At 38.3% G+C, this 13,794-nt stretch overlaps 1 protein-coding gene across 2 annotated transcripts in view; it reads left to right on the plus strand.

The window, feature by feature from the left end:
• Positions 1-13,794, plus strand: part of PATJ (PATJ crumbs cell polarity complex component) — a 363,529-nt gene that overhangs the window by 290,811 nt on the left and 58,924 nt on the right. For both annotated transcript variants that reach the window (XM_030323890.1, XM_030323891.2), the window contains exons 33-34: positions 1,020-1,137; positions 5,272-5,405. In XM_030323890.1, coding sequence (XP_030179750.1) covers positions 1,020-1,137; positions 5,272-5,405 — 252 coding nt within the window. The remainder of the gene's footprint in view (positions 1-1,019; positions 1,138-5,271; positions 5,406-13,794) is intronic.

A 13,794-nucleotide genomic window follows, 5' to 3' on the forward strand; every position in this document is an offset into this window, starting at 1 on the left:
GAGGTATCATTATTCTGGAGCAGTTACCTTGATCCTATTTCTAGACTCCAGGGACAGCCTGGTGCTTCACTGCCTCCACCAGAATCTTCCAGCTGGGGATGGGTTCCCTGGCTAACTACAGATCAAGAAGGCAGGTCAGGTCACTACCTATATTTCTTAACTGCCTGTGAAGCAAGCATGGAATCCTTTTGGTTTTTCTTGGTTTTCTAATACTAATATTCATTGGAGGTCTTATCAACCCAAATCCAGAATGACAAGTTAATTTTCCGAAGCTCACGTAGCAAAGGTCTCCGTACCTTCACTGAATTACAAATTCATTTTCGACTGTGAATTTCCATGTCTTCAATTTTGCTCTTGTATATCCATTCATTGACTCATTCATTCATTCATCAAACATTTATTGAGGCTCTACTATGTTCCAGGCACTGGGAGTCAATGGTGAATAAGGTACAGGTCTTTGAGGTGAATTAAAATGTAATTGGTGTACCTGGCACTTAGTAAGCTTTCAGTGGATGCTTATTTCCTCTTCCTGACCCTCATGTTGCTCAGTTAAGCTGCCTAATGCATTTGACTATTGTGGATGTGTCCAGAAGAGATGGACAGTGTTGTATGCTCAGAACATCTGCAGCATAGATTGCTTTTCACCGGGCACAGCATAGGTATGTGCACTTCACATTGATTTCATCAGTAAGTAGAAATTGTAAAAATTTTTGTTCTGCTTACCAGCCCCAGCATCATATACAGATCACAATGATAAGTATTGTCAGCTTTTATCCTTCTTCCCTTCCTTGATCCATCCTTCATTGAAGCATTTTAGATGTAAGATTAAAATAAGGAGGCATGGGGGATGGTACACAAATCATCCTAACTCCCTCCTGCTACCTCTCCCACTCTAAATTCTCAGAAGACATTATTGGAGTGCTGCCATTGTTTTGGTAACAACACACCAGTTTTAAAGTCTTGTCCTTTTGTTATCTTTCTCCTCTTTGACATGCATCTAATTTTCCTTTCTTTTGTAGGCTGTCAGCCAAATGAAACAGCAAAAATATTCGACGAAAGTTTCCTTCAGTTCACAAGAGATACCTTTAGCACCAGCTCCGTCATACCATTCAACAGATGCAGACTTCCCAGGCTATGGTATGATTCTTTCTCTGAGCAAAATTGAATTGACTCATCAGACATGAGAAAAGAGAAGGAATTGTGATGTCCTGAAAAGAGCACTGGACCAGGAGTCAGGAAGCCTGGCTTTGCACCCCTCCTATACTTTCTTAGCTTTGGGACTTGGACAGGTCACCATTTTCCTCGTCTCTGTTTTTGGGATTGCCTAGTGCTTATTGAATATAAAAGTACTAGAACAAAAAAGGCCCTCAGTAAATACTGTTTGAATATGAGGCTTACAAATAAATTATTCTCCAAATACTCTCTCCAAAAGAGTGTGTACTCTCTCCAAAAGAGTGTGTTTAGTTCATGAGTAATACCTCTTAAAAATCATATTCAGTCAAATTGTTAGCCTTGCATATGTTGATATAAGTTATTTGAAGACTGTTAATTTTCAGTGCTTAAAGACAAGAGTATTCACTTTCTATCTTTGAATTCCTGGCATGAATTATGCTGACTGGCAGTTGAAAATAGAATTTCAAAATGAATAATGAGTATTTCTACTTTGTTTTTATATTATATAAGTCAGTTTTTAAAAAGCCTATTTAAAACATTATGCTTACCAGTGGCAAAACACAACCCTGAATGAATTTAGCAAGCCTGACACCTTTATGGTATTAGTCTTTTACATGTTTTTCATAAACATTAACTCAATAAAAAATTTAGCAAGCCAGTATAATTCTGAAGTACTGGATTTTTACTAAAATTCTTGATGAATGTGGTCAGCAAACTATGACCCGTGGGTCAAATTTGGCCCACCATCTGTTTTTGCATGGTCTCCAAAAATGGTTTTCATATTTTTAAAAGGTTGGAAGAGTCAAAAGACTATTTCATGAAAATCATCTGAAACCCAGACTTCAGTGTCCATAAATAAAATTTAAAATACTATGCTCATTTGTTTATCTGTTGTCTAAGGCTGCTTTCACACATTAAGGATAGAATTGAGTAGTTGCCACAGAGAACGCATGGCCTGTAAAGCTAAAAATACTTCTACGTGGCCTTTAACTGAGAAAGTAATCATAATTTACCAATTGAGTTTTTATTTTATTTTATTTTTTATTTTTTAAAATTTACATCCAAATTAGTTAGCATATAGTGAAACAATGATTTCGGGAGTATATTCCTTAGTGTCCCTTACCCATTTAGCCCATCCCCCTTCCCACAACCCCTCCCGTTACCCTCAGTTTGTTCTCCATATTTATGAGTCTCTTCTCTTTTGCCCCCCTCCCTGTCTTTATATTATTTTTGTTTCCCTTCTCTTATGTTCATCTGTTTTGTCTCTTAAAGTCCTCATATGAGTGAAGTCATATGATTTTTGTCTTTCTCTGACTAATTTCACTTAGCATAATACCCTCCAGTTCCATCCACGTAGTTGCAAATGGCAAGATTTCATTCTTTTTGATTGCCGAGTAATACTCCATTGTATATATATACCACATCTTCTTTATCCATTCATCCATTGATGGACATTTGGGCTCTTTCCATACTTTGGCTATTGTTGAAGTGCTGCTATAAGCATGGGGGTGCATGTGCCCCTTCAAAACAGCACACCTGTATCCCGTGGATAAATGCCTAGTAGTGCAATTGCTGGCTCGTAGGGTAGTTCTATTTTTAGTTTTTTGAGGAACCTTCATACTGTTTTCCAGAGTGGCTACACCAGCTTGCATTCCCAACCAATTGAGTTTTGATATGATGTATCACATATTTATATCTCAATAACAGAAATTAATCATCCTATAATTTAATCTGTGGAAATTCTACTCGTTCAGTCATTTCCTTACCAAACATTTATTGGGGGCCTGGTATGTCAGGCTTTGGGCCGGATTGTATGGGAGAAATACATACCAAGACTGACTCAGGACCAGCTAGAATGAGGCAAAAATGGAGGAAAAGAAATGCCATCGCCAGCATCTCTGACTATGTATTCTCTCTCTTCTCATCCAAGAGGCTAAACTAGTCATTTACATAAGGACAAGAAACTTTGTAAAGCATTCATGAAATTATGCCACTATATTGTACATGGTTTTTATTGTAAATGAATGGAAAATGCAGTGTGAATTACATATGCTGCAAAAAGATCTGGAGTGAAATTAGGTTTATAATTTAATATTCTTCTAATAAGGCATTTGTTATTGAGGCTGGGTCACTAAATTTCTCACTCTTAACCAAGAGACCATTAGATTAACAAATTCCATGTGGTCAGAAAAGTGACTATATGAATGCTACATTATGCCAGCTGCTGGACTGGGCACCTTACACACATTGTTCATTTAATTCCTATTAGAAAGTGGCTCGTTACATGCATCTTTTCAGATGAGGAATGAGCCTCAGTTTCACCCACCTATTAATTTCCTTCCTGGGAACTTAAATCCATGTCGCCACCACTCCAAAACCTGCTTTATTGTTATTACTTACAGCAGAACCCTCCACAGACTTACCTACAGCCTGTTCCCTTTTGTTTAATATCAGAGATTGGCAAACTTTTTCTGTAAGGAGCCAGATAGTAAATATTTAAGGCTTGTGGACCATATGGACTCTGTTGCAGCTACTCAACTCTGTTGTCATAGGGTGATAACAGCCATAGACTGCAAGTAAATGAACAGGGCTATGTTCCAATATAACTTCATTTATGGACATTGAAATTTGAATTTCATGTAATTTTGACATGTCTTCAAAAAAAATTTTTTTTCATTTTTTTTTTCAACCTTTTGAAAATGTAAAAATCATTCTTACCCCGCAGACCCTTGCTTGTACAGATGTTTAATGAGCTTTCTGGATCCCAAGTTGGTCCCTGTGCATTAGCTGCAGCTGACCAGCAGGTGGGGCTCTTTATTATCAGCCCTTAACTAAATTCTACCACGTTGTAGGAATCAGTACTTGTGATGATTATGCTTAGTTGGCAGAAAAGATGACATTCTCTGGAGGCTGTTATTTGTATAAGAATCTCTTGAAATTAACCTTTTGAATATTTTGATTTTTCAATTAGTTGGGATCAGTCATCTGGAAAACGCACATATGTAGAAGTTATGCCAGAGAAAGGGGTTGTATTAAACATCTTTTCCTAGCCAGTAAATATTTTTTTTCTCTCAGTTTTTAGAGAAACTCAATCTAAAAGCAATGATTTAAAAAAGTAAATGTTGGGGCGCCTGGCTGGCTCAGTTGGTAGAGCATGAGACTATTGATCTCAGGGTTGTGAGTTCTACCCCACATTGGGAATAGATGTTACATTAAAAAGTTAAAAATGAAATCTTTAAAGAAAATTAAAAGTAGATCTTTATAAAATAGAAATAACTCTTGTAACAAGTTTTTCAGTCATGGACCCAGTAATTAGTTCTTTTTTTTTTTTTTTTTAAGTTTATTTATTTTTGAGAGAGAGACAGAGAGAGAGACAGAGCCTGAGCAGGGGAGGGGCAGAGAGAGAGGGAGACACAGAATCTGAAACAGGCTCCAGGCTCCAGGCTGTCAGCACAGAGCCCGACAGGGGGGCTTGAACTCACAAACTGTGGGATCATGACCTGAGCCAAAGTTGGGCACCTAACTGACTGAGCCACCCAGGCACCCCATCCCAGTAATTAATTCTTAAATGTGTTTGCGACACATTATTATTTTTTTTACTATGTATGTATTTGGGGATCATTGTTCAGTAATTATTATTTTCAGCTAAATCATATTTTATTGATTAAATCCTTTATACAACTTAATTGGTGTGCTATGCTTTAACTGAAAGTAAGCATGAACTCTTAGTGTCTTAGAACTGTAACTCAGAATCTTCTATCATTCTAGTCTTTATTTTCATTATAACTTATGCCTGTATGTACTTAATCATTTCGTCATTTTTCCATACCAGTTTTCATGGTGTATATTAAGATTTTAGAAACTTCAAGTATAGTTAAAATAAATGATTGAGTAAGGGGTGGTTGTTGTTTTAATCTCAGAAGCGTCAGGTTTCATCCCTTCCTGAATGGGCGTTAAGGACCCAGCGTTTCCTTCATGGTGCTTAGCAGGAAAATAGCGAAATGACGAACACATGCAAACCCCGCGCTCCCCAAGTAACGAGTGTGCACGCCGGACTACATCTCCTACTAGCTGGTCATTCTGTGTTCAATCCTCCAGGTGGTTTCCAGGCTCCTCTGTCAGTGGACCCTGCCACGTGTCCCATTGTTCCTGGCCAGGAAATGATTATAGAAATATCCAAGGGACGTTCAGGTCTTGGTCTCAGCATTGTGGGAGGAAAAGACACACCTTTGGTAAGTTCCTAGAAGTAAAGTGTATCTATACCGTTACAGAGTTAGTTGTGGAACCTTATTATGGCCTTTATCACTTCTATGGAAGACTTGGCTTTTTCATGGAATGAGAAGAAGCATAATTATAAATAGATATGCATGCATATTCTGGCCAGCCTTAAGTTTTTCTCAGTGTTTATCTCATCAGGATTTTCTCTGTCTGGGACATGGAGTATTTTTTTTTTTTTAAGTTTTATTTATTTTTGAGAGAGCACAAGCAGGGGAGAGGCAGAGAGAAAGGGAATCACAGAATTGGAAGCAGGCTCCAGGCTCTGAGCTGTCAGCACAGGGCCCAGTGCGGGGCTTGAACCCATGAACAGTGAGATCATGACCTGAGCAGAAGTCGGGCGTTTAACCAACTGAACCACCCAGGTGCCCCTGGAGCATTTTTTTATAAATGCTTACTAGACCAACAGCATTATAGCAGCATTTAGACATATTATAACAAGATTATAACTGGGAACACCTGGAGTTAACTAGCTCAGCAGCCAGTTTTAGCTCTCTGCCTTTTCATGGAGTAAGATTTAAATACAGTTTAAAAATATAGCCTAGGGGGGGCACCTGGGTGGTTTGCTTCGGCCCAGATCTTGTGTTTTGTGTTTTTGAGCCCTGCATTGGGCTCTGTGCTGACAGCTCAGGGCCTGGAGCCTGCTTCAGATTCTGTGTTTCCCTCTCTCCCTCTCTCCCTCTCTCCCTCTCTGCCCCTCCCCTGCTCACATCGGTCTTTTTCTCAAAAATAAATAGACACTAAAAAAAAAAAAAAAAAATACAGCCTGGGGCCACCTGGGTGGCTCAGTCTTAGGTTAAGCTTAAGCGTCTGACTCTTGATTTCAGCTCAGGTCATGATCTCAGGGTTTGTGGCTTTGAGCCCTGCGTTGGGGTCTGCACTGACATCCCAGAGTCTGCTTGGGATTCTCTCTCTCTTCCCTTCTTTCTGCCCCTCCCCTCCCAAACTAAATAAATAAAACTTAAAAAAAAAAAAAAAAAACTTTAAAAATATAGCCTGAAAGTGCAACGTGGATGGAACTGGAGGTATTCTGCTAAGTGAAATAAGTCAGTCAGAGAAAGACAGATACCATATGTTTTCACTCATATGTGGATCTTGGGAAACTTAACAGAAGACCATGGGGGGAGGGAAAGGAGGAAAAGAAAAAGTTACAGAGAGGGAGGGAGGCAAACCATAAGAGACTCTTGGATACTGAGAACAAACTGAGGGTTATGGGGGGTGGGGGAGAGGGGAAAGTGGGTGATGGGCACTGAGGAGGGCACTTGTTGGGATGAGCACTGGGTGTTATATGGAAACCAATTTGTCAATAAATTATATTTTAAAAACAATAATAATAAATAAAAACCAGACTTGAAAATAATAATAATAATACATAAATAAAAGAACACACTTACATCACTTCAAATAAATAAATAAGTAGCCTGGACCAAACCACTTGAATGGAAACTTATAAAGAAAAGGTTGCCGCTTTCCTCAATGACAAAAGCTGAACAGACAGCATTCCAAGCCATATAATTAGAAATGTAGGAAAGTTCTGGGGTCTTAATATACTAAAGACATTGGAGTAGTATGCAGAAACTACTGGTCAACCTTGAAGATTGGCTGTTTCTCCCTTCCAGGGCCTGTTTCCTCATTTATCCAAAGAGATATTCGTAAATATTAAATAAGCCGAATTTGTATAAATCTGTATTTAAAACGAACGAGGGAAATCATATTTTAAGGAAATTTTGTAGTGAATTCTTTCATGAAGAAGTAACTCTCCGATTTGAGTTTTGTAGATATAAGTCTATACTGCTTAAAATAAGGCAGAACTAGATTTTCCATAGGAAATCAGAAGACTTACTTAAATCGGCATGTTTTGCCCAGCTAAATGAGTTTGTTAACTGATTTTTTCTGGTTGTTTTTTGTTTTGTTTTGTTTTGTTTTTTGCTTTGTGTGGGTTGGTTAGAAAACCTGAGTAAGATGTGCCCATGCTGCACTTGGGACTTTACTATTGCGTATATTTGTGCTGTTGGCTGCTAGTTTGGAGGCTTCCAGTGCTCCTTTTCACCTGCTGCTTCTTGGATGTGAGGCTTTTTGCTAAATACTATGTTCTGCTTCTCTTTGCCACCACAAGGCAGCCAAAAAAAAAAAATCTTTAACAGCATTCTAAAGTTCATAATATATAGTTCTGCCTTTTGAGACTGTAAATCCCATTGTCCTTGGAAGGATAAGCATCACTTTAAAAATGAGAAATGGGGTGCAGCTTTTATTTTTCAACCTCAGGTACCTCATCCAAAGCTGTAAGTTAGACTCACTAGTTAATATATAGCCATGTCCGTTTTTGGTGAAGCTGAACAGCTGGGGGGTGGAAGGTGCTTTAACAAATAAAACCGCTGTTTACCACAATGAAGATCTTTTGTTTCCTTCTAAATTTTGACATGGAATACACAGCCTAATTAACATGCCAGGTCATATTATCCAGTCAGGTCATGGGATTGCATCCAGCCAGCAGGAAGTTAGCAAATAAAGATGAGAGCATATGAAAGGGAATTGTGGATAGTTTGACCCACTGTCAAAGTACCTTTGCACTTGCCTTTGCACATGTGATTATGTGATGCCTCCTTGAGCTCCGATGCAGGGAAAAAGCATGTTTTGAGTGCTGGTGACCCTTCTTAAGCATTTGCTCCAACCATCTCAGTTAGGGTTTCTGTGCTGTCTCTGTTGTGTGTCCAACAGATACTTTTACTGTCTTTGGAGGAATTAAGCCTCTGGGACTTGGTCTTGACAACACACCAGTCCTATCTGCTGTAAATAATTGCTTCAGAACCAAGACAGATGGTTTCTGAGATCAGAGAGGGAGATCTCACTTGACACCCCAATGTGTTTGCAGCCCGTCCTCTAAAATAGGCCTTTTAAAACACCAAGACAATGGTGAGGGTGAGCCTCTTGGGAAGGTTTATGAGCACACCTGCACCCACTCCTCAATGACAAACTTCTGCCTCTGTTGTTTCAGTCTTATGACGTGCTCCCAGATCTGCTTTTGGTGGATGTGGCTCTTGTATGATAGCCTGCATATGTTTGCTTAAAGGCTGCCCTCTTCTTAATGCCGAGGACATGAAGTTGAATGACATAACCCTACCCTTATACATTTGTTCAAGTTGATCCTACTACCATCAGTGTTTATGGTCTAATATAAGGGACCAACCAGTGAAAAATCTTAATAAGGACGATTAAAATAGCTACTTTCTCTGGAAAGCATAAAAAAGTAGAACTGTAGTACACATTCTCTAGATATACTTAATATGGATTAGTTTTTGTATGTTTCTTATATGCCGGTATCTTAGTCTATTCAGGCTACTGTAATAAAATGCCACTGACTGATGGCTTATAAACAACAGAAATTTATTTTTCATAGCACTGGAGGCTGGAGGTCCAAGATCACAGAGTCAGACGAGAGCCCTCTTCTGGGTTGTAGACTTCTCGTATCCTCACGTTGTGAAAGGAGCCTCTGGGGGAGCCTCTTTTAGAAGGTCACTAATTTCATCCATGAAGACTCTGCTCTTGTGACCTAATCAGCTCCAAAACGACCCACCTCCTAATGCCATCACACTGGTCATTAGGGTTTCTACATATGAGTTTAGAGGTGCACACAACAAGGAGATCAGATAAGGTATAAAGTAGTATATTTAGTTATATTTTTTATCTCCTTCCATCCATCCATCCACCCATGCTTTCATCCTATGTCTTCCCCCACTGCCACCACTTATTTTGGTCTTGGAGTACTAGTTTTCATGAAATCTTGCAACTCAGAAGACACAGCATATTCTGCCAAATGAAAGACTGAGGTATGATGCTTGCCACATATGTTTTAAGCATCTCCCTGAATCTTTCAGTTCCCCCTTCTCTGAAATGTTTGCTTGCTGATGAGAAGTTTTACCTCTAGTGTCCCCAGAAGAAGTAAATCATAGTTTTCCAATGTCATTTTATTGGTGGTTATTCTATTATATCAGCCTTGGGAATTCTAGAGAAGAGAAAGAAAAACGTAAGAAACAAGTATTTTATCTCAGAGTATTGGCCAAGTTGAACCATTCTTGGGATTAAACAAATGAAGTGGAGAAAGAATGAGGAAAGCTTCCCCAGGACCCCTCACTCTGTGCATTTTCCTTTCTCTGGCTACCATTGCCAACGGTCCCACACTGTAGACAATGTGTTGTATCAAATCTAATAGTCTGAGAAATGATGCTGATTCTATGGCACCAGAATCCCAGATCTTTTCACTGCAGGGTCTTGGACAAGTGACTTAAACCGTGCTAGATTAAATCTGCTTCTCCATTTGTGTGAAAGTGGTGACAACAAAATCTACCTCTTATGGTTGATATGTGGATTAATTAAGATAAAGAATATAAGGCACTTTTCCCAGTACCTGTCTATACTGAGTTCAGTTATTAGTGATTATTATTAAACATTCATATTAAAGTATATCCTTAGTTCCCTTCATCTGTATGTCTTTGATATATTAGCTGCACACTGAGAAACATGACTTTGTTTCTGCATACTTAGATATTTATTTTTCAACACCAAACTCTTAAAAAGTGGTTTGGCACTGTTCTTAATATGTAATTAATGTGTTATCCTCTTATTTAATTCTCCCAACAACCCTATAGAAGTAGTGGTATTATCCCCATTTTACAGATGAGGAAACTGAGACTCAGATAAGTTAGGTAACTTCTCCAAGAACATAATGCAGCAGGATTCTCCCACAGAGAATCATGACCCCAAGGCTTTTCTTTCCAGGAAGCAACTTTATTCCTGCCGGCACTGCCCAGTTGGGCTTTTACCTGAAGAACCGAGCCCTGAACACCACGTGGAGTAGTTTTTTATGTATTTTCTACTTCCTTGTCTCCCATATATGGTAACACACACAAACATGTAGTCTGATTAAGTGGTTTCATGTTACAAAGTCATGAGGGATGTTGCATGTACGCACATAGCCAGGTTACCTTGAGGTTTTTTTGTTTTTGTTTTTTGTTTTTGTTTTTTTCCTTAGGGAGGGGACCCTACCACAATAATGCTAGCAGTTGGTCCAGTTGGAGTTTCATCAAGCTATCTGACTGCAAAGCCACACCACTGGGCTCCTTTTCTAGGGCTACCTCTATGTGTCATCGATTTTCACCTGTAAAAGGGGGTTGTTCATCTCACCCACCAGACCCTGAGTATCTTGAGAACAGATCTGTTTTATTGTATTTTGTACCTTTAGTACCACCATATAGAGCCTGGCACACTTAAAAATATGACTGTCTAGCCTCTGAGCCACTCCGAACTCCAGCCATGCTGGCCTCCTTCAGTTCCATTCAAGGCATTTGCACATGCTGTTAGATCTGTCTGGAGTGCTTCTCTGATCAGTTTTAGCTGTAGCTGGAGTATCCTGTTCATTTCTGGGTGTGATTATATCACAGTTGACAAGGACATTATTGAAACCACATCACTGTGAGGAAGAATTGAATCAAATGGAAAAGGGAAGATCAGAAGGGACAGTGACATGCAAACACATAAGGTTATCTTTGTGTGGATGAAGGGTAGGAACAGTTCAAGTGCTTCCAAGCGGCTCAGTGAAAAACAGATTTCACATTTTCATAAGGAAGAACTTTCTAGACCTCAGCTGGCCAGAGTTGGAGTGAACTACGTAGTGAGTGCCAAATCTCGAGAAATATTTTGACAAATGCAGGCAGCAGCCACTTTGCGAGGACATTAGTGTTATTAGGCTTTCTCTTTTAATCAGACAGGAACGTGTTACATTGAGAAGTCTCTTTCTCAAGGGTATGGTAGGATAAGGAAATTCATTCTCTCTTTTCATTCCCATCTCACAGGTTTCTTAAAACTTCAGTCTTAAGTTTTTTTAACTGGAGAATAAGGCTTAATTACTGTTGAGTTTTGGTTTATGGAAACTAGTCATTATTACCACTTTTAGAAAGGTTAAGTTTATGAACATAAGCCCTAGTTGCTATACTTGTATGTTCCTCTGCGTCTGGAGATAAGCTTGTCTCCTTACAAGAGGAAAACAATTAGCCTCGGGCATTTGGTTCCTCTTGATATTCCTGGTACCATCCCGTTGTAAATGAGGTCAGCGGATGCCCAGGATAGATTGTAAAATTGAGATGCTCTATTAATATTTAAAAGGCCTGGGAATATCAGATTCAAAATCTTATTTCTCTCCAAGTTTCAAATGTGTATTTTTTTCACCACCTGATTCAGTACCAATTTAAGTCAGTCTTATTAAATAGAAGTTCCATAGATAGAAGAGGTACATTAGCAAGAAGCATCAAGGTAGAAGGACTGTCACATTTGGATACTGTGTGGTAAAGTCATCCATCTAGAAATTGAAGCGAAAAATATTTTTTAGCTATCACCATATGTCTGGCTCTGCAGTGACCTCATTTAACCCTGATTCACCATACTGCCTGCTATTGTTTAGCTGTTACTGCTTTTGACCATTTAAACTTAGGACTGTAGCAATTTAAACCACTATATATTTTTTTTAAGTAAGCAGAATAGAAAACTATTTTACATTTGATTAAGTGTTTTATTTTGCTATTCCCCTTCGAATGAACTTTGCACAGCCTGTTTCACGAGGAGTGTGGTTTGCTTTGGCGTGTAATCACCCAAAGCCAGGCTCCTTTTATCATTATTGCTTAAGTCATATATTTTTACACAAAACATCTTATTACCTTAGTTTTATTTTAAAATCAAAGCAGAGTTTGCAGAAAGTCTATGAATCACACTGAAAGAATGTTAACGAATAGTACCTCTGAATTTCCAGATTTGGGCATTTCTGATCTTAAAGAATATGACTGTAAGCAAAAATATTATGCAAGCTGAGTAAAGTTTAGGTAAATAAGGACCAGATGGAACTATAGGGACTTATAAAATATAATGCAAATATTATCCCATTTCCTTAAAATAAATCTATAGTTCAGTATGAAAAATTATATTCATATTGATGAATATCAACCTTTTGCAAAATCATTCTTGGCAAGGGAATTCCATTTCAAGTAAATATAAAACAGTTTCTTTTCTGAGTTTGAGAAGGGAAAGCTTTGCAGTCTTAAAATGTGAAACTTTTTATATATTCATTGCAATTCTTATATTAGCTGTTTTACTGCTGTGATTTTCATTCCACACTTTAGTTACCTATAGTGTGGAAGAGTTTGCAATCCCTGAGCTTGACTCTTAGCTTAAATAGTCCATTCCTTTAACACACACACACACACACACACACACACACACAGATTGGTGTTACTGCTTCCTGTATAACTGATCACTTAATCCATACTTTTAGTCAAAAGAGCCACTGGTATTGCTGATTTAATGCTTATTTATGTTGTCTATAGTTTATCACCCAAGAATATTTCAGTATTCCAAAATAGTAGGTACTAAATGTTGTGATCCATTTTCTTTCTCTTAAAGTGTTTGGTAGGTACAAATCTTTACACCCTCCCCCAAACCTATTAGAATAGATGAATAAATTAAGATTAGGATATAAGGACTGGCTCTTGGTTCCTTTTGTAACAGAGTCTTATGGGGTTTGATTGGTGACTGTGTTCTGAGATTCTTAGAAAATCTAGGAGCACCTGGGTGTCTCAGTCCATTAATGCCTGACTGTTGGTTTCAGCTGGGGTCACAATCTCGCGGTTCATGGATTCATGATTCATGGATTCATGTGTTGGGCTCTACGCTGGCAGCTCAAAGCCTACTTGGGATTCTCTCTCACCCTCTCTCTGCTCAAAATAAATAAACACTTTTTTTAAAAAAAGAAAATCTATGTAGCAAACTCTAATTTATTAGTGAGAGTATCCAGATTTTTAAAAGTGTAAGTTCTTTTGACTCTTACTGACTTCCCTTTTATAGCTATGGCTTCTTCAGGTTTTCTGAACAGAAACATTTATAATCAACCTATGAAGTTGGCAAACAAAACTATATCAGTTTGACAAATACTGTACTTCTTCTAAAGTAATCATCTTTTATTGTATCCACAGTGGGAAAGTAGTATATTGAATGTACACTTGACTCTGAGATTCATCCAAATTATAAAATCAAAATGAGAAAAAAGTCATCTTCAAGTAAAGAAAATACAGTATTTGTTGACTACATTCTGCTTCAAGTCCTCTATGTTCTTATGAGATACTGAAAATAACCTCTTAACTTTTGCTTCTCATGCATGAATCAATGAGGGTCTGCCAGATACCTTTTGCATCAAAGCACTGTGTTTGAAGGTGGGGAAGATGAGCATCTTTGCAACTTGTCTTGAATCATCTTTGCCTTCTACATTTGTAATTGGCTCAAAAATATAAAAAGATCTACAAAACA

The sequence above is a fragment of the Lynx canadensis genome, chromosome C1 (genome assembly GCF_007474595.2).
Source record: "Lynx canadensis isolate LIC74 chromosome C1, mLynCan4.pri.v2, whole genome shotgun sequence".
Taxonomy (NCBI): Eukaryota; Metazoa; Chordata; class Mammalia; order Carnivora; family Felidae; genus Lynx; species Lynx canadensis.